General features: G+C 40.0%; 1 protein-coding gene across 3 annotated transcripts; it reads right to left on the bottom strand.

Moving 5' to 3' along the window:
• Positions 1-3,775: 3,775 nt before the first annotated feature.
• On the bottom strand, positions 3,776-26,706 carry NUDT12 (nudix hydrolase 12). 3 transcript variants are annotated; one of them, XM_019484183.2, is made up of 8 exons: positions 26,613-26,677; positions 25,975-26,157; positions 24,766-24,979; positions 19,807-20,396; positions 17,791-17,958; positions 15,174-15,287; positions 11,571-11,770; positions 3,776-7,240 (listed from the first exon to the last, which is right to left on the bottom strand). In XM_019484183.2, exons 3-8 carry the CDS (start codon positions 24,969-24,971, stop codon positions 7,130-7,132), a joined length of 1,389 nt encoding a protein of 462 aa, XP_019339728.1. In that variant the 5' UTR covers positions 24,972-24,979; positions 25,975-26,157; positions 26,613-26,677; the 3' UTR covers positions 3,776-7,129. The 3 variants fall into 3 exon arrangements, with proteins under 3 accessions (XP_019339728.1, XP_006274211.1, XP_019339725.1); XM_006274149.4 differs by lacking the exon at positions 25,975-26,157 and having other exon boundaries at positions 26,613-26,706; XM_019484180.2 differs by lacking the exon at positions 26,613-26,677 and having other exon boundaries at positions 25,975-26,589.
• Between the last annotated feature and the right edge of the window lie 432 nt (positions 26,707-27,138).

Below are 27,138 nucleotides of genomic sequence, written 5' to 3'. Positions count from 1 at the left end.
GGCCAGATCCAGCGTGCCAGGCCATTCTATCTGGCTCGCAGATATTAGAAAATTAATATTTATCTGCCCTGGGCTGCCTGTCATGCGGCCCTTGATGGCTTGCCAAAACTCAGTAAACAGCCCTCTGCCCAAAATAATTGCCCATCCCTGGCTTAGAGAAACCTGCCAAGATTGAACCTGCCTGTTCAGCTGGTCTGAGCAAGCAGCTTAACCTTTCCCTGCCTGCTCCCTGGGACATGCAGTGCTGGGCAGCCACAGGTAATCAAGGCACAGGAAGGGAGTGGGGATCAGGGGTGCTGGGGAGGAGGGGGTGGGGCAGTGTGCCTGATCTGGGTCAGCAGGAGTGGGAGCAGACCCTGGCTCAGCACTGGGATGGGAGCTCCTTCCTCCTCCCCCTGCAGGTCAAAGACTGGCAAGGGGGCAGTGCTCAGCAGCCAGCCCAGTGCTCCTGCAGCTGGCCAGATCCACGTGGACTCGGGCCAGGGCATCCCCCCAGGTGTGGGGCTCCCCTGATGTGGGCAGACCCTGACCCATGATGCTGGCCCTGGGACAGGAGTGCTTCCTCCCCAGAGCACAATGACTCACACTAGCCCAGCTGCAGGAGCAGGCAACCCTTGCAGACCACTAGGGTCAGGGCTGGTGGGGGGAGGGGATCTGTTCCCCATCCCCCACATCCCCACTGGGCTAATACTACAGGCAAGAGCAAAGGTTAGGGAGCAGAGACTTTGCTGCCTCAACTCTGTGACAGCCTGAGGGTGGGGCTGTCCCTGCTCAGCTGGAACAGACAGTGCAGCCAAGGCTAGCCTGCCTGCCCTGGGAATGGGGGTTACGGGGGAGGTGCAAAGCATCCTGGGATGCTTGGGGACTGTGAGTTAACTTGAGTCAAGAGGGGATCTGGGACAGAAGTGTGATAGACCAGTTTAAGTTTAATCAGTTAAGTCTGATACTACATTCATCACGTTTATCTTAAACCATTTTGGCCATTTTGAAACTGGTTTAAGTGCACTGAACTTCTGTTCTGTTACAGGCTTAAACTGGTTTCCAATTACTTATACTGATTTATTTGTAACTTCTGTTCCTCTCCTGAATGACTAACTCACATGAACTGCATCAAGTTCAGCTAAAAAAAAATGGTGGTGGTGCTATCCAACTTTTCTGTAAAAACATAGTTGTTAGAGCATTCAACCAGTACATTTGAGCCTCAAGTTCTAGGCTCTTCTCAACTAGAGGGAATTCAAACTCTCATTTCCCATTTCACAGGGAGTCCTAGCCACTAGAGTATGGACATCTCTACACCTTCTCTAGAACAAAGTAGTCATCTGAAAATATAAATTGCTGGGGCCAGGAGCAGCAGTAAGAGGGAAGCCCTGCTGTAGGGCTAAGGTGAGCTGGGTTCTGTTACTTGTTCCTGATGTTATTTGTGCATTTTGTGTTAGGCAATAATTGGTTAAGAAATAGAAGTAAGGTTGGGATTAGAACCTCATACAGGAGTGCCTACAGTGGCCTTATCAGTGGCCTACAGTAATATTCCCATTGCTTGCTCTTCTTGTGTCCCTATTACTTGGCTGCTCAGTGGCTAAACTTCAACACAAGACTGATGGATGCCCCCACCCAAACTATTCACTACTAGTGTACTGCTTAGGACACCTGGGAGGTGGAAGGTACAGGGTTTGAATCCTGAGATGGGTGGGGTTGCACTTTGCTTGCCTCTTTCCATTATTTGTACAGTGAGCTTATATGCTTATATAGTGTATGGTTCCTAAATTTTAGGTATCCTGATGAGAAATATGGGCATTTATGTGACTATACTGGATATGATCTATTGTGCCTATAGAAGATAAAAAAATTCTGTAGGTGCAAAAAAAATTTTGTTTTTTTTAAACATCCAGAAGAAAAACACCAACCTGGTAACTTGCAGTATAGGACCTCCTAGATTTTTCAAACCTCTCATTCTATAAACTGGGGGTCGGGGGTGGTCCTGATACATTACACAGCCCCTTGTGTGCCTGAAGCAGCAGTGATAAGTGAAATAGGATTCAAGGAATGATTTAGGGTGATGAATAATGATACAATAGAATGTGTTCAATCTTTATGATATCTGTATAGATTGGCTTTTAGTTTAAGCTAAGTACATTGAGAAGATGCTTGTTACTTGATTTCATATTTTTGCAGGGTAGAAGGTTGGTGGTAGAATGCTTCTTTTCCTACTGTATGAGACAATTCCTCTGAAGTTGTTAAATATGTCAGAAGTGATGGCAAGAAAATACCTATTCAGTTTCAGTTCCCTAACTATAACCAACTGCCAAGTTGATAAGCTAACTTGCCAACTCAGAAGTATGTAACAGTCACCCATGGCTAAAACACCTTACCTCTGTATTCTATCAGTATCACTTCTCACCGCTACCATCACCCTAATTGCTCCTTGAATTCTATCTTACTGCAGAAGAGGGCAATATAAACACCAGAAAGCTTTAGTTTGTATTCTTACTGGAAAATTGAAGATTTATGTTTTTAATTAAGTCTCTTTCTATAAAACATGGCAAATTTAACACCAGGGACCACAATTTACTCTTAAATTATCTGTCATTTAGCAAAACATCATTTACATATAATTCATAATATTAAATTATACACTCAAGTAAAGTTTGCTAATTCCTACAATTGCACTCAGTTGTGTAAAAATTAAAGCAGGATTTCTATACTTTACAGAAACAGAAAAATGGGAATGAATTACTGTAATTATATGGCATTAATATCCGTGTCTGACATTTTAGCAAATTCTTTAATTTAAAATAAAAAATATTTAAGTAAGTACTTACTGTCATTATAAGCCAAGATTCATTTTTCTTAAATACTCAGATTCTCCAGTTGCTAACAGACTCAGCATGAATAGTTAGGTTTTACGAGTTGTACAAACACTTTTTTTTCCTTTACACTTATCTATTTCTGTACTGTCAACCCGGGTCAGCAGTAATAGCACAACCACAGACATGTATCCTTCCAAGTAATGAAGGAAAAAAGGCACCGTAAGTTATTTACCCTGTAGTAGCTAAAGCAGAATAATAATCAACTTAACTCACCTGGGTAAATTCCCTATCAGCTGTCAGTCTTTTCTGGAAAGTCTGAATCAATACAATTATTTACATTAAAAGTAAAGATAAGAGACTAGGTAATATTGTTCAGTGTCTTGGCCTGCTCCATTTCTTTTGATTTCTATTTCCGTCCCTTAAGCTCAGAATCTGATTAGTATATTTAATTCCATGCAGCATCAGAAGCGTTCTATCTTTAATCAGCCTAATGGTATGCACTTTTTTTCCCCCTTATGTGTTTTAGATTGAAAGGTAAGAAATATATTTTATTCTACCCTATACACATATTTAAGATGTAATAAACTAGCAACATTTTCATATGAAGTACCTTAACAACAAATATTTGCTATGTTACCGTATGCAAACTGAAACTAGCAACATTTTTCTCAAGTTTATACCTGTACAGCAAAACATGTGAGTTACAAGAAACATTTTTATATATATATGCCATTATGAAAGCTTCACAATATTCATAATTTTATTAAGTACTTATCATATTTGTTCATTGTGTCCCAATTTTTTTTCTTTTTCATTGGTTTTTATTTTATTATACATGTTTGTCAGTAACTATATATACAGGCTACACATATACTTTATGTTTCATACATATAAAGTATTCTGTACAGAATAAGATTTAATAACTGTTAATGTTGAAATAAGCAGGAAAAGAAAAAAAAACACGAATGTCTTCAGAAACGTCTTTTATTCTTTTCTCTACACATTCCCCATTGTGTTTTTGTTTGCTTTGGTATCACAAAAGACATGGGAAAGGAAGGGATATGCTGAGAGACAGAGATGCATCTTCATTCAATAGAAACAATGCCCCCCCCAACAGTAATTTTAATTATTCAACAAGTGGCATTAAGGCATTTCCCATTCTAATTTACTCTACTGATCTGGGGTTAAGGCATATACTATTGGTGCAGAAACAGTCTTTTGGATTAAACACATAGAGTAAAATCCCATGGAGGTGCTACTTTCATCAAATTCCAACTTGACTAATTATATTCTTTCTGCCTTCTCTTTCTGTATTTTGGCTAAGTAATGTTCTAACATGCTACAGCATTGGTATACAGCATTAAATGACTACAGTATATTACTCAAGAGATGTTGGATTTTCAGTTAGCTTGTTCATGTACATAATCTGTAAATAATAATCATCCTTAAGAAAATACTGTACATTCAAAATACGATTCAATTTTGATGTCTACAGACAAGCTCAATGAAAATAAAATAAAAAAAGTTTCATTTTAACTTGTGAATTAAAATAGTTAAAATAGCCTTTATTTTCCCAAGTAATATATTTTTATTTCATAATAGAAGAAAGGAAGCATACTCTGTAAGTGCAGACTACTGGATAAACCCACTGAGCCCAACAGCAGTGACTTTATAGTATAGCCATCGTTGTGGGGTGCTGTGAGTTAACTAATTAGGATGATTGTGTGAAAGTGGTACTTTCCCCACACCCATTTAATTGGCCTGCTTGTGGCACTACATGGACATGGTTACACTGCTTCTGCTTTAGGAGACAGTCTGCCCAGAGGAAATATTGTGACACGTGGCATGAGCAGTGGGGCACTGCTGCTGGGCACAGTAAGTTTACCATGTACATGTGGCCCAAGACACTTACTTCAGTCTCTCCTTGAATTGTTGAGATGATGATTTAAACTGAAGGACTACTAACATGTTACTTTATTTGTCACTATTTACTTTTTGCATTTCCTCTGTCAAAAACATGGAAAATATTATAAATGACTAGATAATTGTTCTTTTTTTTCATAGTGCATAGGTTCTGAAACATTTCATAGTATAGTTTGAGTCCTCAAAGTGACGTCATCTTGTGACCTCTTATGAACTTCACTGTCATAATCCTATTCTTTCCTCTATATACCAACTACAGTAATTTCCTACATGAAAAGTCAGTATTAAGTAAAGGACTTTATATTGTATATGTATTTTTAGCTGCTTTAACATAAGTGAATTACTTTTACATTGCCTGTAATTGTTCCCTTTTGCCCTCTCCCATGTTTCTCACTCTCAGTTTTCTCACCATCTTCCCCCTAACCAAGATGCTATACACCACACAGTCCTCTTCTCCCATTCAATGCTATGCTACCTGGTGTTCTCTTTTTGCTCTCCTGAAGATACTGCTATTCTACTTCCTTTTGTCCTGTGCTTCTCTCTCACTGGGAGACAAGTATCTTTATCAACATTCAGCTTCAGTCCTTCTTGTAGTTCCAGTCCCTGAGCCCATTTTCTATTTTATCTCCCACTACATAGCAGTAGCCCCTAGTGAAAGCATCTAGGCTCAAAATATACAGATAGAACAAAGAGAAGTGGCTAGCAACTTATGTCTTGTTAGCTCTTGCCAGTGCTTTCAAAACCAAAGTTTAAGAACCACTTTATTACCAGTAAAAGTGCTGCAATGTTTGTGTTGAAAACAGTGAATGAGAAAATGTATATCTACTGGGATGGGGAAAGAGCAGGGGACCAACATGGAAACATTGTAATAGGCCTTGGCATTGTGGAAATTTTTGAGTCAAATTCATTTGGAGTATTCTTTAACCTGATAAAAAAGAAAATCAATTTCCTCCAAATAAATGAAAACTATAAAGACATATTATACATTATTTTATATGATTGAATCTTACATGATTACATCATTGTCTAGTTATTTGAATTTTTTCAAAACATTTTTTTCACTCTGTACTTATAGATCATTAAAGGAAAAAAGCTGTTTCCATAATAACAACATAATTTTATAATCTTCTATTTTGGAAAGAAAATAGTTTGAATTCCTGTCACTAACTTATTATAAGGCACAAAATCTGAATTATGGTACTGTAGCTTAAACATGTATAAAATACATGCTTTTATATATTTTCTACAACAGTCTGAATCACTGTAGTGTTATTAAAATTAAATATATATCAATAAATTAATATTATTTTTCTAACCTCTATTATCTTCTCTTCTTTACAGTTGGAATTGTTATAGTTAGGCTACTTTCAATTTGACTTTAGCACTTTCAATTATATGCAAACTGCATAACCAGTATTCCATAATGCCTCATATATTAAGCACATTTTATTTTACATTTTTGTGATGTCATTTAAATTCTTGCATCTTTTATGCTTAGTTTAATTAATCTAATTTTCCCTGCAGTTCTCTAAAACAATATGCACTGACCAGAAGCAAATCTACCACACACTTGTTTGCTGCTCAACAGCACCTACCACAGTCACTGCCTTATACCAGCATCTGATTATCAGACTGACAGGACAGCTCCTCACTCTTCTTTATTGCAAATATAATATTGTAGTACAGTATGTCTACATGGGTATGTTAGTTCAGATTGGATTGCTGCAACGCTATTCATGTGATGTACAAAAATGCTTACACATTCAGCATCTTCATAAATATATACTATAGCAGCAGCTAATACTTGCTGTGAATACATCTTCAATTAAGTGCTACTGTTGCTAGAATTTAAAAAGTATTTTATTGATCTGAGGGGAGTGACAAGTGACTGCAGATAAAGGGTGAATGGATCAGAATGAAGATAGAAGAAAATGAAAAGGTGAATAAAATATGGGACAAGAAAGAGAAAACAAGACAAAAGAAGGAAGCAAGATAACAGAAAAGGAGATTACACAGAGAGTGTCCCAGACAACAGGCAGCTTTTAGGTAAAGTTACATGGAGCTGGGACCACTTCCATCAGGTCTAAATTAAACCTTACATCTCAAACAAATAAAAGATCCAAAGTAGGTAACTCAGGAGCTGGTAAGAAGAAGTGATAGTGAAAGACAAAAATATATTTAAATCTTGACACTATTTTTTGTTTGGGGGTAATTAATGGGCACTATCCTATTCCAACCCACTTCTGAAAAGGACAGTGAGACAAGTCAAACCCAAAAGCCAGGATTAAGACTCAGTTACTGTGGTTACACTCTTTACTAGATGACCCATCATTTCTAACTTACTTTCAATATTAGTGGTCACTGGAAGAAGTAATTTAAGTTAAAGCAATTCCTTGGATTTAAAGGTTAGAGTTCATTCCAATCCAGTGCTTTATCAACTGGTGTGCGATGGCTCGACATGGTGGCACGAAAAATGAACGCTGATTTCCTTTTATGAGAACTTCCACAACCTGCAATACATATAGATTTTGTCTCATAAATTAATCTTATAAATATACACAGTCTAACATTTTATGAACACATGGGTACAATACTGCAAAGGTCTAACAGTCTATTTAACTTATCTGTCATAGAATCATAGAAAACCAGGGCTAGAAGGAACCTTAGGAAGTCATCTAGTATAACACCTGAAGTCTGCAAGTTTATTTTCCTTCTAAACTAACTGTAAACAATCATACTTTGTTTAAATGTCTAATCCCTTTCTGTAGCCTATAAGTGTGGCGGGGACCACCAGATGGTGCTGCTACACTGTTCTATGAGTTCTCTTTCTTAACATACAAGCAAGCTTTCAGTCTTTAAAAGAAAATGCTGCATTCTTGGTTTTCTAAAGTAGTTTTTCAGAAAGTGTGGCATTTGCTCTCTGTTAGAGTAAATTACTGAAGCAGAGTTCTTCCCTGAGAAGTAGGCATTAGCATTTGAGTGGAAGTCCTGAAAATATGGGATTACATGAAGGCTTTCGGTCAACCTGTATATTTGAAACCAGTGTAAATAATTTAAACAAATGGTTCTAAAAATATACTGAGATTTTACCTTGCTGATTTCTCCTGCAACATAAAACACATGAAAAAGTCCAATATTTCCTGGTGCTTAACAGTGGGTTGAGCAGATTTTGGTTTTACCCTGGACAACGAGTTGCACAGATTATGTGAGTGTAAAATCAACTTTTATCAACTTTGTTATTTTCTCTAACAGCCCCCCTTGTTTTGGTCTATTTTATTATGAGAAACACTACAAAGCACTGTTGATTTACTAAACTGATTCATTATTTTATGCTTCTATGATATCCTAATGTGTCTATTTGTGAAACAGGGCATCTATATATTACACTTAAGACATGATTAACCAGTTAATCATTTCTTTACTCCAGGGTAGACAAATGGCTGGAGGGCCATTTAATGAGTTTTGGGTACCCGTCAAGGGCCATATCCATCTTTCTCTCACTGTCTTTCTCTTCTCCCTCTCTGACTCTCTCTTTTCTGTCTCTGTCTTTCTTTGGTATCTTTTTTTATACACTTGTAACTTAAGAACCCAGTCCCTTAATTCACTGTACATGGACATGTCTCTCTCTCTCCTCTATGTCACTTTCTCTTCTGTCTCTCTCCCCCTCTTTCCAGAACCTGCTGGAGCTGCAGTTTGCTGCAGCAGGCAGGCAGCAGGGTCAGCTGTAGATGCTACTTGTAGGTTCAGGAGCCTAGACACAGAACCCACAAGCAGCATCCACAGCTGATGCCACTGCACTCCCAGCGTAGTGCAAACTCCCACCCAGAGCACCAACCCAGAACCTGCTGGCGGCATCAGCTGTGGGTCCAGGCAGGAGCTGCTGCCGTGCCAGGTGGGTGGCAGCATCAGCTGTGGGCACAGTCAGCAGATTCTGTGTTGGGGCTCTGGAATCTTGCTGGCTGTGCCCACAGGTGACACTGCTGCAATGGAAGCCCCAGCTATGTCCGCAGCAGATGCCTGATGCTGCTGGAACGAAGTAGTGTTACTTGCCCACCTGGCATCATGTGGTGGCCAGAGCTGCTGCCTGCCTGTGGGCCAGATCCAATTAGTTGATGGCCATCCACCCATGGGCCAGATTGAATCTGTTGGTGGGCTGGATCCAGCCCATGGGCTACATATTGCCCAACCTTGTCTTAAATTGTGGCCCAGCCACACTTTCAATCAAGTAAGGGTGTGATAAAACAAGCAATAAGCCACAGAGTTATTCCACAAAAAATGCATAACTTTGTGGCTTGTTCTTATCATGCCATTAATTAAATGGGTGGTCAGCTGATGGGGCTTCCAGCTGCAGCAATGCTGTCCCAGCTTGGAGTCCCACAGCTGATGAGGCTTGCGGCCGCAGCAGCATCCCATTCACTGCCTCAGCTGCAAGCCTCATCATCTGCGGGACTCGCAGCTACAGCACCACATGGGATGCTGCTGCAGAGCTTGCTACTTACTTGTCCAGGGGGAGCCAGGGATCAGGATCAACTAGGGCTCCCCTTGCATGGGCAATAAGGCACGATTGGATCTGATGTTGGATCTCACAATCATGCATCAGATCCTATCACGCCTTTACATGAATGACTAGAGGGGCCCTAAGCCCAATTTCTTCTATGAAAGTATTTTCATCCTTCTAAACCTTGCTTGTCTCAGTATAACTTCTATTTCTGCTGCACCCTGATCAGGTGACCAGAACTGAACCCAGGAGTCCAATTCCTGCTAAAGATCTTCATATATGCGTGTGATTACTTGTAATATTATACTATTTTTTCTAAAATTTTCACTAAAATGTTATGTATAGAGGTTGTTTCTCTTCCAATGAGGACTGAGGAGAATATTTTATGGAATTGTTCAAAACTGTTTTTGCAGTAGTTAAGTAGTTCAAATTACTTTCTAACAAGTATTGTCTTGCAATTACGGTACCCTGATCTCATAGAACTGTAATTTACAAACTACTGATGTATAAAAAGTGGTCTCAGGGCATATTGTTCATAATGCTTTGTTTTATAGGTCCTACAAAGTGAAATTCAGAGCTGGCGTAGGGATATGCAGCTTAAGCAAGGATTGAAGTTTGGTCCTTATTCTTTCAATTGTGGTGCAAGGATTCTTCATGGTATTTAATTTTCCTGTTTATCCCATCTTCTGCTTTGTAAAATATTCAGCAAGCAGGACCTTTAAATTAGGCTTCCAAAAAGAACTACTTTTCAAGGATGCTGAACACCTGCATCTCATACTGACCTTGATAAAAATTGTGGGAACTTGACATTTCCAAAAATTCAGCCACTTTTATTTAGATATCTATATATGGGCTAGTAGCCTAACATTACTCAGTTTTGCAAATAATTATTTTCCAAGTCCTTTATATATTTAGGCATAGAAAAAAAGTTATGCGCAAGAAAGTTAATTTTAGTCCATATGTAAAGAGTAGAATTCCAAAGTAATAATCCTGACAATGCTATCTTTGCCTATTTATTAGGTAAAGATGTTGCCTTTTAATATGTAAATTCAAACAGAGTTCAGTATGCTGGGAATAGAGCTGCATGATCCACCACTGCAGAACTCAGTCACTATTTAGGACCGGAAGGGGCAAAGAAATCTAGTCTGAAGACAGCAGGTTCTCAGTTTACAAAATCCTGTTTTCCCAAACTAAAATGGAGATGGTTATGGAATTCAGACAATTGGAAGTTTACTCTACAGTTTCAGTTGAGCTGAATAATGTTCTCTAAATTTTAATTTCTATTATGATTGCTTATGCAAAAGGTGAAAAATTGTCCTGTTTAACGGTTTTGAAAAAGTATGCGGCTGCATGTCATATAAAAATGTTGTACTGATGTCACACACTGGTGCCTTCCTTCTTGAAGCTAATGAATGATTCCATAATAAAAAAAGACCAGAGATTTGTAGGTGAGGGAAGTAAAACTATCATGGAACACTGGATTATCAGCAATGCTCCAGGTGACAAGAAAGTGTAAAGGCAGGTAAAAGACTTTAACTTATTTCTTTGCTTTTAAGAATGATGAATGGTATGTGTCCTGTCACTAAACAGTTCTTTGTTAATTATTTATACACCACCTTTGCTTTACTGAAATAAGAAAACATGGTTACTACCTTAGAGTTTTCAACCTAAATAAATATACACACACTACTGCAAATGGTAACACACAGAAAAGGTGGAAGACAGGATGCAGCAATTACAACAAGCCTCAAGTTATTTATTTTATATTTATATTTAAATTCCATCCACTGTGGGGTTTTTTTTTTGATTTTCTAGTTTTATACATTTGAACTTCAATACTGCAGTTTGCTGAATTTGTGAAGAGGCATGTCCATGTACAGTGAATTGTGGGACTGGGTTCTTACGTTACAAGTGTATGAAAAAAGATACTAAAGACATAATGAAGACCCTTAGTTTTATCTTAAAAATGGCAACATCTTTCCTTGGAAAACCTGGAAAAATCAATGCCACTTGATACTTCTCATATCTGCATCCAAAAAAATCCTCAGAAAAATAACCAGAAATGGACCAGGATAACTAAAATGCTCTCAAAGACAAGCTGTGAATATCTAAGCATGGCAACAGTATTCAAAATGCCCGCGCACAGTAGTTATACAAGCATTATCTTTTATGAGTATCTGCCTTTCTTTGTTATGCGCAATTTATAATTACAATATAATTGTATGATATAGGGAGTATAAGTACTTGTTCAACTTGCTGAAAAAAGCACATATCTATTGTATGCCAGAACCAATACAGTCACAGAACAATCAATACAAGAAGGAAATTAAATTGAACTTTACCTGTTCTCTAGTGAACCAGCGGGCATCCTCTATTTCATTCTTGTCAACTTTAATTTCTGTAGACACAGCAACAGCTAAGCAACCAATCATTAGGGAGGAGGGCATTGGCCATGGTTGACAAGAGACATACTGAACACAGCCAACCTTGACTCCACTCTCCTCTTCTACTTCTCTTCGAACTGCATCTTCTATTGTTTCACCTAATCAAGCAGGGCAAAGAACAAGCAGCTGATGAAAATGCTCCAAGCAAGGATTACACTCTATACATTCAACTGACTCAAAAGATTTGAAACTGCTTTGAACAATTATCTACAAGGGTCTAGTTCACAGACTGGGGCACAGATCTGAAGAATGACACACAGAAGTGTTATAAAAGGCAGATACCAAAGCAACATTTTCAAAATGGAAAAAAAATGCACGGTGCCACCATCATCCTGTAAATTCCTAAGATGTGAATTTACTGTAAGTATGCAGGCTGGCAGTACTCCTTGAAATTAGGACACATGTAGGAAATATAAGGCGCTTTAACTCAAATTATTTTTTGAGGCAATCATTTTATTATTATGGCAAAAAGGAATTTTGTCAACTTTAAGTTAAGGTTTGTTCTATAAATATAATGGCATAGATAACTACACTTAAAAATAAACCAAGTGTTTAAAATATGAAAACTGAGAGTAAAATGAAAGTAGATTATTTAAATGTATTCACACCTTAAGCATTCTAATTGATTCTTTGTCTCCCTCAGGGAAGAAATTCTTCTAATTTCATTATTAATAGAAAGCTTTAACTCTATCCTAAGAAATATCAGCATACCTACCACAAGTACATGTGTATTATGTATAATATGTTATTTGTACATGGGTTATGACTGAAGTTTTTTGACATTTCCCTAACTTTTAGTTCTAATTTAAGGATTCATATATATCATAGTTTTTCATAAAAGACAACATTTTGACAAACGATGAGCTCCCAGACATGACTATAATGTGATTAAATATTACCTTTATTCTATAAAATCTATAGCACAAAGCAATCCACCATTCCTCTGCCAGACTGAACAGTGACCAATGCTAGGAATACAATATCATTGTTCCTTAGTACTTTGTGGTTCTCTTTTGTGAATAATATCTAGTTATTTTTTGCCAGTCTTTGCCTTAAGTTCCCTGACCAAACTAATGAAAGACACTTCCTGGAAGTATTTGGGAGGATCATTAATTGTTTCTCCAAAGTAGACAAATTTCTTTACTGAGCAAAATTAGCATGGAAATAACATAATATGCTGCCCTCTGAGATTTCCACTACTACAGTCTTTAGTTGAGCCTAGAACTGAAAAATAAAGAAGGTAGGAGAAAAAGGGAAACAAACAAACAAAAAAAAAGGAGATTGTTCATCCATACAGCACTAGTTTCATTAGCTGAATTTGTAGACTTAGCTATGCATTATGGTCTGTGAATAAGACAGATTACAACATATGAGAGAATTCTGCCCCCACACCTCAAACCCCCCAATGACATTTGATACAAAAAACTGTTCAAATCATACCTGTGACAAAAACATGTAACTCAATGGAAGATATAACCTCTGTTCTAAACACACAGGGTCCTTTTGTTCACTGCTGGTTTGTGCCAAAAACTCATGACAGTGAATGAGTTCAGTTTATCTGAACAATTTAGAAAACAAAGGAAAAGGTTTCACCTGAAAGGGATTCATTAGCCCCCAAACCTCATTTCTGTCTGAAAATGTTGTATTTACTATCACTATAAATACTTGAGACTATTATTACTGAAAAAAGATTACCAAAAATTCTTTTCTCTTTTTCTTATACATTTTACAACACTTTTTGCCTTTTCTGCATTCTTTTATAGAGTTATTTAAGTTCAGGATATTGCAGTCACTTAACTACTTGCTTCATTCTAAGTATATACATAGTCCAGGTGAATTCAATCTTAGTTTCTACCTTGCTGAAAAAAAAAATCCTTGTATATTATCACCCAGGGAAAAGAAAACAGTATGCAGATATATTTTAAAATATATATTTTTTAAAAATCAGGTCCTGGGACTTACAGAATTCACTTTCAGAAAATGGAATAATTTGAAATTACTTGGCTAAAGAAATATCCAATTTTGAGAATGTTCCTTTAAAAAAATCTACTGACAAGGTGTGTGGACTATTCAACATAAGATATCCCTAAAAGACAACATACAACATGTATATTTATTTGAACAGATGTGAAACAATATAAATAGAGCACGCAAATAATTACAACACTGTTTGGAAGCTATTTAAGTAATTGAATCACAACATGCAGTGAAATGAGCAAAAGACAACTAATTTCAGTTCCTATAAAAATAGAAATGTGTACTTAATTCCCTATATTAGCAGCTAAATCATTAAAATGATTGTTAGTGAAAATCTTAATATAACATTTTCCCTTGATCTTAACATAAGAAAATTTCTCAGAAAATAATTCTCATTTGAACTTCTCATGCTTGGTTTGACTCTACAGGACAGTTGTTTTGGGTGGTGGGCCCTTTTGAAAACTTAAGAAAAACCTCTTTGGACATTTTAAATGGAGAACATACAGAATTGAGTATTTAGTATAGAGTTTTGGGGGATTTTGGCTTTTAAATTTGAAATCACTTGTTGGCTTTACAAGTTAACAGTTCTTATTTATGGAGTCAGTTCTGAGAGAGACAAATCTGGGTATGTCTATATGTTGCAACACAACTACTTGTAGAAATATATGCATGCTAACTAACTCCAACAGCTTGGTTTTGTCAGTCCAGGTGAAGCACTGTACTGGTACAGCCATAGTAATTTTGGGACCCAGGCTATTGTCTCCGCATGACATGCATTGTATTGTACAGACATCCAGAACTAGTCTGGGGACCTCTGCACACTGCTAGAAAGAGTCGTGGTTAGGTGGGATGTCTTAAGAAATGAACGCTTCCTACTGAAACCTCACTTCTGCTTTGACAACACAATGCCCACTTGCTTCTGACAGTCTTGGGGACTGTTGCTGGAACACAACAGTAGAAGTCCTATCTCAATGAAGTGCTAATTTCAGTCTTTGTGACGCTTAAATGGGTTGTGCACAGTTATTTTTTCTTTAAGTAAAAGAAATAAGGAAGATGGCCATACATTATATTTTTGCTGGGCCAGTCCCATTTTAAACCCCTCTGAAAACTGGACAAAGCGGCACTGTCCAGCTTGAAGAAGTGGAATGGGGTTGCTTGCCTCCTGCAGTGCTGTGAACCTGCACTCAGCTGAGACTGAAGCTTGGAGACAGCTGAACATGCCAGAGTAGTTGATGGTATGAACAGCGTCATATTTTGAGACTCGGAAACAGGGTCACCTTGGAATAAGTAAGCCCCTATGTCCAAGCCACTCGAACAGCCTTTGCTGCCCAAATGCAGAGGGGGCTGACCCAATGATCTGTAAGGTCCATTCCAACCCCTAAAAACTATGAAACTTCTGAAATTTCTTTTCAATGTATTTAAAATCAATATCCAGGAAAATCCTTTTGAAAAACCACAAACAATCAATAGTGAACTGGGTAAATACAAAATGAACTGACACCAACATCATGAGGAAAATCTCACCAGGTTCTACAAATCCAGCAAGGCAGGTAAACATGCCTGGAGGAAACGTACTCTTTCTACCCAAGAGGCATTGGTTGTCATCTGGATGAATGACTTGCATTATCACTACAGGATCTGGAACGCATATGAAAGAAATCTGTTCAAATTTAGCATTTCTTGGCTCAAAATACAGCAACAAATTGCAGTCATGGATAATCCCTATTTAATATTAATGAATGTAAATACAGATACAATATCTTTAAGAGCTTAAACTCTTAATTTGGTAAATGCTTGGGGAAAGCAGTGGTTTTAAACAAGGTACCATTTAGCGTAACTTTGTAATATATGTGTCTAGCAGGGGTACTCTACCAGCCACACCTTGAAATTCAGGATACAAATGACTTATCACTTAACCATGCAACCCATTAAAGCAGGGCTGTCCAACTGGCAACCTGCAAGCCACCTGTGGCCCGTGAGGAATTAAGTTGTGGGCTTGGGCTCCCACTGAGCCACCACTCCCCCATTTCTGTGGCTGCAACAGCAGATGGAGTCTCTGGAGTGCAGTGGTGGTTGGGGTACACATATGGACATGCAGTGCAGTGAGGATCCATTTGTGTAGCTCCTGGGTATGTGGCCCCCCACTGGGGTGGCCCACAGAGCATTTGGCTCCCAGCTGCTTAGAAACTGGACAGCCCTGTGTGTTCAAGGATTTTCAGCATTAACCTAATTATACGTCCAACACAAAACAACAGTTCCTTCAGCAAAGACAATTTACCATAACCTCTTCTTTGGTCACAGATAGGAAACAGCTAGGTATTATTATGATCGCAATGCAGTAATGTGTTTTCATTCTTACTTTGGTCAAATTTCTCTAACTGTCACTCTCTTTCCTTGGCATATTCTGTGTTTTCTCTTTCCTTTTTTGTTTCTTTTCTTCCTTTCCTTTTCACGTCTTTCTTTCTTGTGTAACTACTTCTGTTTTTGTGTGTTCTCCCCATTTTTTTCTATTATTTCTACTTTGGTCCTTCCCCTCTTTCTATACCATGCCCCTACCATTTCTTTCCCATCTTGGATTCCTTGTTATAACCATATTAATATGTGCATTTTATATTTGCTTTCTGTTCTTTCTCTCCACCTTATTCTACATTCTACTTGCTTTGAGTTTCTTGCCTGTTTGCCCCTCTTGTATTTTTCCTTCTGTCAGAATGACTGATTTAGTAATGTCAGTAGGCAAATACTTTTTAAAGACTGGTGCCCTACTCAGAATGTACCTGGGGGACATAGTAGAAACTGCAAGTCCTGCTGGCTGTCATCTTTTTAATAAAAAGAACCCCAAACCAACTGCTGGTTCAGCAGTCTCTCATATAATCCTATTTATTGTCTTAGTTTATTATGCTAATGACTTTGAAGAAAAAACTGTTAATGGGTTTATTAAGTTTCACTGTAGTCCATAAAGCACTAGAGAATGGTGGACAGAGTAGGATTAATAAAATGGCAGAACAACAGAGGCAAGGAAAGAGAGAAAGGTCAAAGAAAAGACACAAAATGATTCAGAAGGAAAGATGACAAGGTGACGGGAGAGAGGAAAGGGAAGTCAAAGAAAGATGATGCAGGGCAAAAAAAGATAGGGAGACCACAGCACAGGGAAGAAGACTCAAGCTTTTAAAAGAATAACAAGGATGATATAGTAATTAAAACACTAATTTATGGTTTGACATGAGAGTTCAGGTCCCTCGTCTGTCCCAGATTTTCAGGCAAGTCATTAGGCACAGACACACAAAGTGACTTAAGTGCCAAAGTCTGAGAGTGTGATCCACAAATCTCCACCCAATCTTTGGCACCTGAAAGTTTGTAGGTGTCTTAAGTTTTTGCCAGCAAAGTTCCCTGGGGTACTGTGTGTGTCCAGAACTAATACCATTCTGAGAGGACTGTGCAGCTTGCCTATTTAGGATCCACAGAACTCATTTGGGGTCCACCTACTGGACTTACTGTGAAATTTTAACCAGCAGGCATTCTCATTGCTGAAAGAAATAAATTTAGTACAAACAGAGCAGCTATGGCCACTTTCACTTGCAGCAGTGGCGGTGTTGTTTCTCTGTGCTGCAACTATTATCTCTTACCCTAAACCAGTGGTGGCCTACTTTTCTGGCAGGCCGGGCACCAGTGAAGCCCTGCCTTCCCTCTCCCACCTTCTTTATCAGGTCTTGCATTCAAATGCTTATCTGACTCTATCCCAACTATATAGTCAGTCCAATAAAAGATATCTCCCTAAGAAATCCTTGACTCTTGCATAATTTCTGAACCATCATGGCTTCATCACTGATACATTATCAGTTTTGATAGCTAACATACATTCTTGCAACATCACTTTCTATTAAGGTCATTACAGTACTACACATCAGACTGAAGTTGTGTTGCATTATTTTGTCACACAACACAGACAAAAAGCAGCTTGGACTACTTAACTCTGAATAAAGCTGGCAGACGTGCACTGTCCAGAAGATAATTAAAAGAGATGGGAAGGGTTTGAATGAAGTAACAGGAAGAATTAAAAAGGAGCAAGGCACAGCAAAGACAATGAGTTAAATAGTGATTATGGACCAATTTTCCTCAGCCATTTGTTTATATTTAAGCTTACCAACTCTTGGATATGATGTATTGTGAACACCTTGTAGACTGGGACAACCATTTTTTAAACAGGTCTTCTTGTAACCTCCTTCTTCTGTCTTGGTTGTACTACCACATGTTGGGCAGAACTGATACCGGCTGTGCCACGCGAGAATGGATCTAGCCTGGGCTACTACTCCTTTAAAAGAAAAAAACCAAAAAGTCACTTAAAATCAAATAACATTTTTCAGCTTTTATAATATCACAAGAGAAGGCTGAGAAGGGGACCTGGTGGCCGTCTATAAACTTACCGGGGGGACCAGCAAGGAATGGGAGAGACCCTGTTCACCTGAGCACCTCCCAGAGTAACAAGGAATAACAGCCATAAGTTGTTTGAGATTAGGTTCAGGCTGGACATTAGAAGGCACTATTTCACAGTCAGAGCGGTTAGGATCTGGAACCAACTTCCAAGGGAAGTGGTGCTGGCTCTTACCTTGGGGGACTTTAAGAGGAGGCTTGACTGTTACCTAGCTGGGGTCATATGAGCCCAGTATTTTCTCCTGCCCAGAGCAGGGGGTCGGACTTAAAGATCTACTTAGGTCCTTTCCAACCTTACATCTATGAATTTATGAAAATGTTTGGTAAACCAAGGAAATCATAATCATCAATTAATCATGAAAATTGAACTAAGACCAAGCTTTAAACTGTCACTTTAATAAACTTCATCTTTTCCATTGTACTTATGGCCCTGATTCATCTGGATCTGCCACATATACTAATGAAGGGTAAATGCAAAATCAGAGTCAGGTTGTGTAGGCAACCAAGAAAAATCACTTATGATTGGAGTTGACCTGTAGAATGCTGTGTTTTAAAAAGTTTTACATTGATTAACATAGGAAAACTGAGATTTAATTTTTACTCAGGAGCACTTTAGGAAAATTCTAAACAAAAGAGGAATCAACACAAAGCCTTTACCTCATGACTAAGATAACACTAGTGCTATCTTGTGTACATATTCTTGTGCATTATTTCACAATATCCACTATTTCTTGACCTTAAGCCCTTTCTAGAATGCCTCGTCTCCTTTCTGTCTGTAGAGCGCCCTGAATACTGGGGCCTCAATTCTTTGGGTGTTATTCTAATGTGTACTGGTTACTGTGCTAGTATGCACACCAGAAGTACTTTTTTTTTTCTTCTCATGTAAGTATTCAAAAACTGTTCATTAGGATCCTCTTTTTAGTACCTGTCATCTATATATGGGAGTGTTTTTTTACTTGATTTTGATGTAATATCTGTGCATTTACACACGGATGGTTTACATACAAAACCATGAGGTTTTAAAATCTTATCACCATATTTTGCTGGTGCTAGTATCTTTCAGCTGTGTATAGGCCAAATTCTACACACAACCAGTTCTAGACAGTAAAAACTGGTAACTGGATTTTAATTAAAACTTCCGGCAATTACTATTTTATCTATGGTGATGGGCAATCAATTTAGCATCAGGAATTGTACAGATTGGCAAGGACTTGGGTAGTTTATTCTTTCCTCTACCACATGGAGCACTGTTCTGGATCATTTAACACATTCTGTACCATTACAGTAGCAAGGAACAAGTGATATACTTGTTCTCCCCACGTTCACCTGTGGAATACTGATGTTTAGTTTTTTCTTAGGAAGCTCTGTGGTATGGTGGGTGGGAGGGTTCAGAATGGATGACCCTGTGGACTGCTTGAGCAAATGACTTCTTAAACCTGCTGGTCCATGAATCCTGTTTCTGTCATTTTAAATTTGATTTTTCTATAACAATTTGCACCATTCAAAAGATCTCAGTTATGTTACAAGGAGTTAAAGTTCAACTCTCCTTTGCGGATGATCTGAATATGATCAGTTTATATATAGGTACCAGTGAGACGTGCAGATTGGCCATAGACTTGCTGAAGGTCAGATATATACTCAGTAAAGAGACCAAGGCATCTTGAATGCTATTCACCTACTCCTTCTTTCTGATTCAAGAGTTGCTAAATTTGCATTTTAGGCACCTTACCAGCTTCTTTTTCAGGCAACTGCAGGAGTGCAGGCATTGGAGGATGAAGAAAATAACAATCTTGATGCTTCTGTTTCAACTGCTCAGCGGAGATGGAATCTATGCTAACAGCAAACCAAGCAACTAATCCATCCTCTTCAACTTCTTTTAAAACTCCTCCATTGTGAGTGGCTAACAAGTCCTTATTCCGTTGAAGTTCTACTCCAAGAAAAATCAAGGTGACTTCTTCAGTCATATATTCCTTGACATCCTTGTGGCATAGCTTACAAAGCCTGACTTCTGGCTGCTGGGTACTGTCCTCTCCTCCTGTTAAAGTAACCAGTGGGCTTAACTTTGAAAAAAGGATGTAAACTGTAGTTGGATGGCTCTGTTTTTTGCTTAGCCATTTATAATCTGTTCTTTTATCACTTCTTCTGTCCAAAAGTGTCCTGCTGAAATAATTTTCACATTCCATCACTTCATTTGGCAAGAAAATAGGTGTCTGCCCACCCTTAATATTAGCCAGTAAATTCGCGACATGCTTATACCCCCAAAATTTAGCAATGTCCAGTGCAGTCTGCCTTGATTTATTGGCAATGGATCTGTCACACCTATTAAAAACAGAAAAGATAAACAATGGTTAGTGGAGTACGTGTGGTCTGTGAGGGTCTTTCTGCTGTATATTCTTACTTGTGAGGATGCATATCTGGGACCATTAAGCTTTGGGATTTTGAAATAGTCCTTATTAAGGCCACACAACCTATATAGGGTATTGAACATCCAAAGGTATAATGATAAAAAAAGCTCATAGAGTCTCAACAGCCCAGCAGAGTAGATCACTGAGCAAACTGCCTAATGTCAATTTTGACACAGTACAATAAAAGGAGAATAAAAGGAGTCTTGGATCAAAGCAATAATTGCTTCAGTTACAGAGAGAACAGTGATTTTCAACCAGGGGTGGATCCAGGATTTCCCAAAGTGAGATGCAGAAGCCACAACCCCCCTCCTCCTTGCTTTCTCTGCCCCATCAGTCCAGGCAGACCAGGCTGCAGGAGCTACTGAGGAGTTTCTAAAGTCCTAAAGCAGGTGAAAATACCCTCTTCTTTTCCCTTCCTGTTCAGAGGCAGTCCACCCCTCCTCTTCTTCCCTCCCTGCCCATTCTCCTGCCTGCTCCAGCTGCATTCTCCACAGTTGGGGGTAGGGAAGTTCCAGAGCCAACCAGGATAAGCAGGGGCTTGGGTCAACTGGGGAGGGCAGAATAGCAACTTGAGTGACTGGAAAGTTCCCCCCACCCTGCCTGGTCACAGTGCAGGGGGAACCCCTTTCCATCCTTCCTGCTGTTGTCCCCACTTCCCAGTAAGGCTCTGGTTCTTCTCTGCCCTCAGAACAGTGGGGAAAGGCAGGCAGGGAGGGAGTATTTTCACCTGTTTTAGGAACTTTAAGAAGTCCCTGGAGGCATCTGCGGTGCAGTCCAATCCAAAAGGGAGCCACACCACTGCACCCCCTCTGGATCTGCCCCTGATTTCAAGCATCCATGAAAGGAACTAAGCACACAGACAGATATAACAATTGTATCAGTACTGAACATGCTAGTATTAACTATTAACATGCAACGATTATGTCTATGTGTCTTCGAGAGCAATATTGTTCCAAAAGTGTTGCAACTTTAAGGTTTTATTTAGTAGACATAACAGTTGATGCAAGTCCTCCCCTCCTTTTAAAGTGTTTACAAGTCAAGTCTGTCCATAGCCTAATGGGCTATGTGGACTCTTTTTATCCTTGTCTCTAAATGTCTGGTGTTACAAGAAGGTGCTCTTGCTGCTCTAGAAAGAGATTAGCAAAATATCCCTATAAAGTACTTGATCCTTGAAGATAAGGGAGATGGTGTAAGGTTGGCTCCTTACAATGTAGAAATGCAGTCTCTATGAATGTTCCAGTAAGTTTCTTTGACTTTGTGGAAAGCCAAGTTCCCAGGGTGGAAAGAAAAACAAATAAAGACAAAAATGCTCACCTCAGAAAAACAAAAATAAAAGGGCCAGGAAAATCCTCACAGATCTTAAGTCCAAAAACAACCATTAGGACCATATTGTCTGATACACAGGTAACTACATATTTCATGCAGATATGCCTGCATTGAGGTCGATTGCTTGTGCTCGAACTGGAACTTATGTTTTAGAAAGACATCCAAATGAAGACTTCAAATAACAGAAATTTACCATATCCTTTAGCAATCTGTCTCAGTGATTAATCATCTTTATTGTTTAAAAACTTGCTCATTTCCAGTATGAATTATTCTTGTTACCAGCCACTGCATCTTGTATCTGTCTGCCAAGTTAAAGAGTCCTATCTACTGCCTCTGTAGGCTCTTTCAGACTGTGACTGAGTCACCTCTTTTGTTCTCTTTAATAAGTTAAGCAAACTGAACTCCTTTAAATTCCTTACAGTAAGCTGCTTTTTTCATATCTCAAATAATTCTTTGCACCTTTTACCAAAGTCCATCTAATTTTTCAATGCCTTTTTCAAAGTATGGATGCAAAACTGGCTACATTATTCTAGAAGTGGTCTCACTAGCACTCTACACAGATGCAATATTATCTCCATACTCCTTCTTGATAATATCGCTGCTTATACATCTGGGGTCTTATTAACCCATAGCATTACACTAGCAATTCCTGTTCAGCAGTTGGTTACCTACCATTGCCACCCACAATCTTTGAAAAACACTGTTTTTTTGGATACAGCTTCTCTTCCTCTATGACCCGCATTCTCTTAATAGAAATGAAAACTTACATCCAGATATTTTAATATTAGTGTCAGCGTTCAGTGTTAGAGTTTCTCTCTCCCTTGAAACTGAAAGAGCCCTCATTATTGAAAACAAAACAAATCTGACTCCAAGAACTCCTTCTGCCTCAAGGACTCCACAATAAAACAGGCCACAGTAACTGTACTCCATGGTGGGCCTAGCCATGAGTGCGTAGTTGGGTAAAAAAGGGTGTGGACAAAACAGCCCATAGACTAACTACTAATTACAGTTACAAACTGCAAATTACAGTTGCCTTTTAGATTAATCTTAATCATGCCACTGACAACACCAACTTTGGCTAGGTCCAGGATTAGGGGTCCAAAAAGTAATTTAAAGCCAATTTTGCTCCCCATTTGTCTTCCACCAATTGCAGCTCAACTGGACCACATATCTGACTCAGACATTAGTTTAGAAGACTTACCCTTTCAATCAGTCTCATCTAGCCTTCTGATGACTCACAAGTCTCCCTAGAGCTTTGAGGTGTTTCTTATATTGTTTTCATTGCTTGCAATGACATTTGCAGAAATATCTACCAATGACTGACTTCAAAGCAGGCTACTTTAACATGCTAGTCTCTCTTTGACCCTGAGTGATGCACTGATGTAGGGTTTGAAAATGGTAAGTGGTGTTTCTTCTTTTTTAGATGTTATACCTTCAAAAGAAACAAGTGCAGTGGTGTATGAGAGAGAGGAGTTGAAACAACTGAAGCACAAGTGCCAAGGTGAGTGCCAGGGCACTAAACAGAAAAATTCAGCACTGATTAGGGTTTTATTTGATAAAGGTGTAGTATGGTCATGCACAAACTCATTTGACAAGTACAGCAATACTTGTGCTAAAACATTAAGAAGTCAAAGAAAATCCCTCACTGGTACTGGGGTACTTTTTTACAAATGTGCCAGGAAAAATACTAAAGCACATTTATTTGCATTACAGTATAGAAGCAGATAGAAAATTACAGATCTAAATATCCACTGAAAAAACAAACTGGAACATTCAGATTTATTAATTTTAAAATACCCAATTTTTACACTGGGGAGGAAAACAGTGCAATGGCCAGCTGAAGGACTGACTTGTGTCCTACTCTTTTATCACTACCATCAAGAGTAAAAATAACTTGTAATAGTCCAGGGAGTTCTACCAGTCTTGGGCTGAGAAAAGTGAAAACAATGCAGAGATGGTAAATTTTATTGAGAGAATGTCTTTGTCTTTTAAACCAGAAGTGTCAGATGAGGGTCAAATGAGTGGTGTATGACTGATCCATAAGCAGGATGAGTGGTATAGGAACAGCCCCACAGGCCAGAATATGATTATGGCCTAGGGGTGTGCAAAATGGGCCGTATTTGATTCAGATTTAGATTCAGCCCAAATTGGGGACAGTGATTTGATTTATTGATTTGGATCACTATCCCGATTCGATTCGTCTTAATCTGAAGATTTGATGCTGATTCAAAGAATCAGTGATTTGGCCACAGGCACAAGTTTAAATGTTTTTTCTACATACCTTGAGGTACCAGGTGCGGCTTGTGAATGCTGTGATGGTGGGGTGAATGAGGTGTCGCACAGGAGCATGGAGCCCTGGGACCCAGCATCCCATGGGCTTGGTTGCTGCTGCCAGAACATACTGCAATGCCAGGCTTCTGTTCATGGTGCTGCTGGCAGTACACTGTAGCATTCCCCAGCCTGCCTGCCAAGCGCTTGGGAGAACACCACAGGAAGAAGCCTGGCATTGTGGGCACTTGCTTGCTACTGCAGGAACAAGTCATGTTGTTGCGGCAGCTCCAACTCCATGGGCCTAGCCCAGGAGCTTGGCTGCTGCTGAGAGAAATTCCCTCATCAAAGCTGAGGGCTGGATGAACCAATTCTTTGGGTCCAATGACCTGGCTCTGCAGGCCAAATCCAGGCTACAGGACTTATGTTTGACACCCCTTTTAAAAAAATATTTTTAAACTTTTTTTTTTTAGACATACACAGACCTACAGGAGTACCAATTATAAACTATTTTGGCATTAGAATGCCTTGAGTGACTTGCTCTGCTCTGCAAGGTTTTTCTTCTCATGACCCACATAGGTAAGTTTACTCATTTATGGACCTGAATATGGTGGTAATTCAGAGAGAGAATCAAAGGGGAAGCAAGGAACCCAGTAAATTCTTTTGAAGAGAATGAATCTGTTTCTTACCCTTCTTCAAGAAGAATCTGCACAATCTCGAGGTGCCCATTCCTAGCACCATACATCAAGGCTGTCCAACCATTTTCGGCTGTTGCATTAATAAGGGATGGAGAATGCTTAAGCAATGCTTTCAACCTAGCTGTGTCACCAGCAGAAGCAAAATTATGCAGCTGAGAAATCATCTGCTGCTTGGGGTTCCTTTCAAGGGATGTCATTATCTCAACTAGGTTGAAAAAACAGAAATGTGTCCAAAAACATATTCATGATACTTTTGATTTCACATAATTAAAAAAGAAGGATAAAGAAAACGAATACTACATTTATTTGCATACCACATACCTACAAATAAGAGAGAGACCTTGTTTTTGGAAGACAGTCTGTAGAAAAAGATTTTTCTAAAGTTATACCCAAGAGTTTACTGCATGCAGCAGCCTGCTCATCCCCAGCCAGCTCAGCGACACTTCAGCCAAAAGCTACTATTTCATCAGCAGCTGTGAGAGGGTTAACATGGGACGCTGTCCCTCCTGCCTGGTTCCCCAGACAAAAGCGGGAGTCATTGTAGCACAGTGTCTCTATGTTTCTATTCCTGTAGGATTTTTTCCAGCAAGGAAAAATCAGCTTCCCTGCTAAAACATTAGCCCCATTTTTGGAGGGCTGATTTTAGAGAAAAAGTGTGTACTGAAAATGTGCCCAGATATTAAGAGAGCACCTTCAAATGATTCTTGATTGCCCGGGAGCTAGTCAGGGATGGTCATGGGTTTGGAGCCATTATTTTAATTTTTTTTTAATGAACCTAACCCATAAAAGAACAGATTTAACTTTCAAAAACATATCCAATATCCCCAAATATACACAAAGACAGGCATTAATCTTGTATCAGCAGTGAGATGAGAGCTGCGTAACATCTCTTGTATCCTTTGCAGAAGCCATACAGCCCCGTTCAACTCTACAAGGGGCTATTAGGTTCATCTTCCCAGATACCAACTCCATACACTAGTGGTGTGACATAACCTTGGGGGGCCCAAGATTCTGCAGAAGGTGGTTCCCAGTCATTGCATCTTGGCAGTGGTGTCACATAGGAAAAAAAAGAGGCACAGGCCTATACATGAAGCAGACTGGGTTAAACCTATTTGGTGCAAAGAGGAAACACAGGCATGTGCCAGCTCACAAAGTTACCCACCCCACCCGCTGTTGTTGAGCTATCAGGTACATACTGACCGATTCCTTGGGACAGCTGAAATGATGTGAGGGTTAGAGGCCGATAACAAGTGCTCCAAGGCGGGGAGCCACCAAGATAAGGGTCAGGTCTATTTGCAGCATAAGGGTAAGGTGGGCCTTATGCCCGCAGAGCAATGGTTATCCAGAAGCCTTTATTCGAGGGGGCTTTTGGATGTGCATCAACTAAAATAATGGGAAAAATAAAAGATAAAGCAGGGACAGGAGCAAGGTATCAGATTTAAAACAGGTGCCCCAGGGGGGATGCTGAGCAGAGCCACCAGATAGCACCTGCCGCAGCGAGTCCAAGGAGGTGGCGGACACGGCCCCGTGAAAGTGCCCGGAGAGGTGAGTGGCCAAGGGTCCTGTGCGCCAGGTAGATACAACCCCCTATCAGGGAGCCACTGGGGGCACATCAGTGATGGCTTGGGGCAAAGAAAAGACACAGCAGGGACATGAGTGAAGGTCGGAAGGGCAAAGGCTTAAAACAAGCTCTCTCAAACCCTGCTGCACTGGAGGGGAGGGGAAAAGACCCCGAGCGGCGCATGCGCTGCCCCCGCAGTCGCGGTGCGGTGGCAAGAGCTGCCCTCTCCCGCGCCCGCGCGACCCCTGCAGGGAGGGGGCCCGAGCGCGGCCGTTACCGTGACGCCCCCCGCGCGCCGCCCGCCCGTGGGCCAGGAGGAGGAACGACGAATGCCCCCCACTTCCGGTCAGGAGAAGCGGCCGCAAAGGCACTTCCTGTGCCGTTCGCCCCGCCGCGCTGCATTCTGGGAGCTGTAGTTCGCGTTACCGCGCCCGCCCAGCCCGGCCCGTCCCCCAGGGCTGGGGGCAGCCCCTTCCCCAGTGCCGGCCGGGCCCGGGGTGAGGGGTCCTCTTTCTCTCTCTCTCTTTGACCCCCTACTTGCTTTTATTTCTTTCAGACTCTACCGGGGGGAACCAGCATTATGAATACAAAAGAAGCTGTACAAGGCGAGAGGCTTGGAGGCGCTGAAGTGGTGCTGCGCAGTTGTCTGGCCCTGCGGGCTCGACAGGCAGTGCAGGACCAGTCCGCGGGCCGGGTCAGGCCCGTGTAACCCTGCTTGGCCCTGTGCCACACCGCCCCATGCAGCCCTGTTCTGCACTGCCCCGTGCCCCTCCGCACCGCCCTGATTCGCCCTGTGCCAGTCC

The sequence above is a fragment of the Alligator mississippiensis genome, chromosome 3 (assembly GCF_030867095.1).
Source record: "Alligator mississippiensis isolate rAllMis1 chromosome 3, rAllMis1, whole genome shotgun sequence".
NCBI classification, from domain to species: domain Eukaryota; kingdom Metazoa; phylum Chordata; order Crocodylia; family Alligatoridae; genus Alligator; species Alligator mississippiensis.
Note: the sequence above shows the minus strand (reverse complement) of the source record. Positions and strands in the feature narration are given on the sequence as shown.

What these genes read in the sequence shown, in the direction of transcription:
- NUDT12 (XM_006274149.4), bottom strand. Translation starts at nt 24,971, where the DNA reads ATGACATCCCTTGAAAGGAACCCCAAGCAGCAGATGATTTCTCAGCTG. An exon ending in GTTGCCTGAAAAAGAAGCTG is followed by an intron (nt 17,959 to 19,806) that starts GTAAGGTGCCTA and finishes TTTCTTTTAAAG; the next exon opens with GAGTAGTAGCCCAGGCTAGA. An exon ending in GCTGGTTCACTAGAGAACAG is followed by an intron (nt 7,241 to 11,570) that starts GTAAAGTTCAAT and finishes TATGTATTGCAG; the next exon opens with GTTGTGGAAGTTCTCATAAA.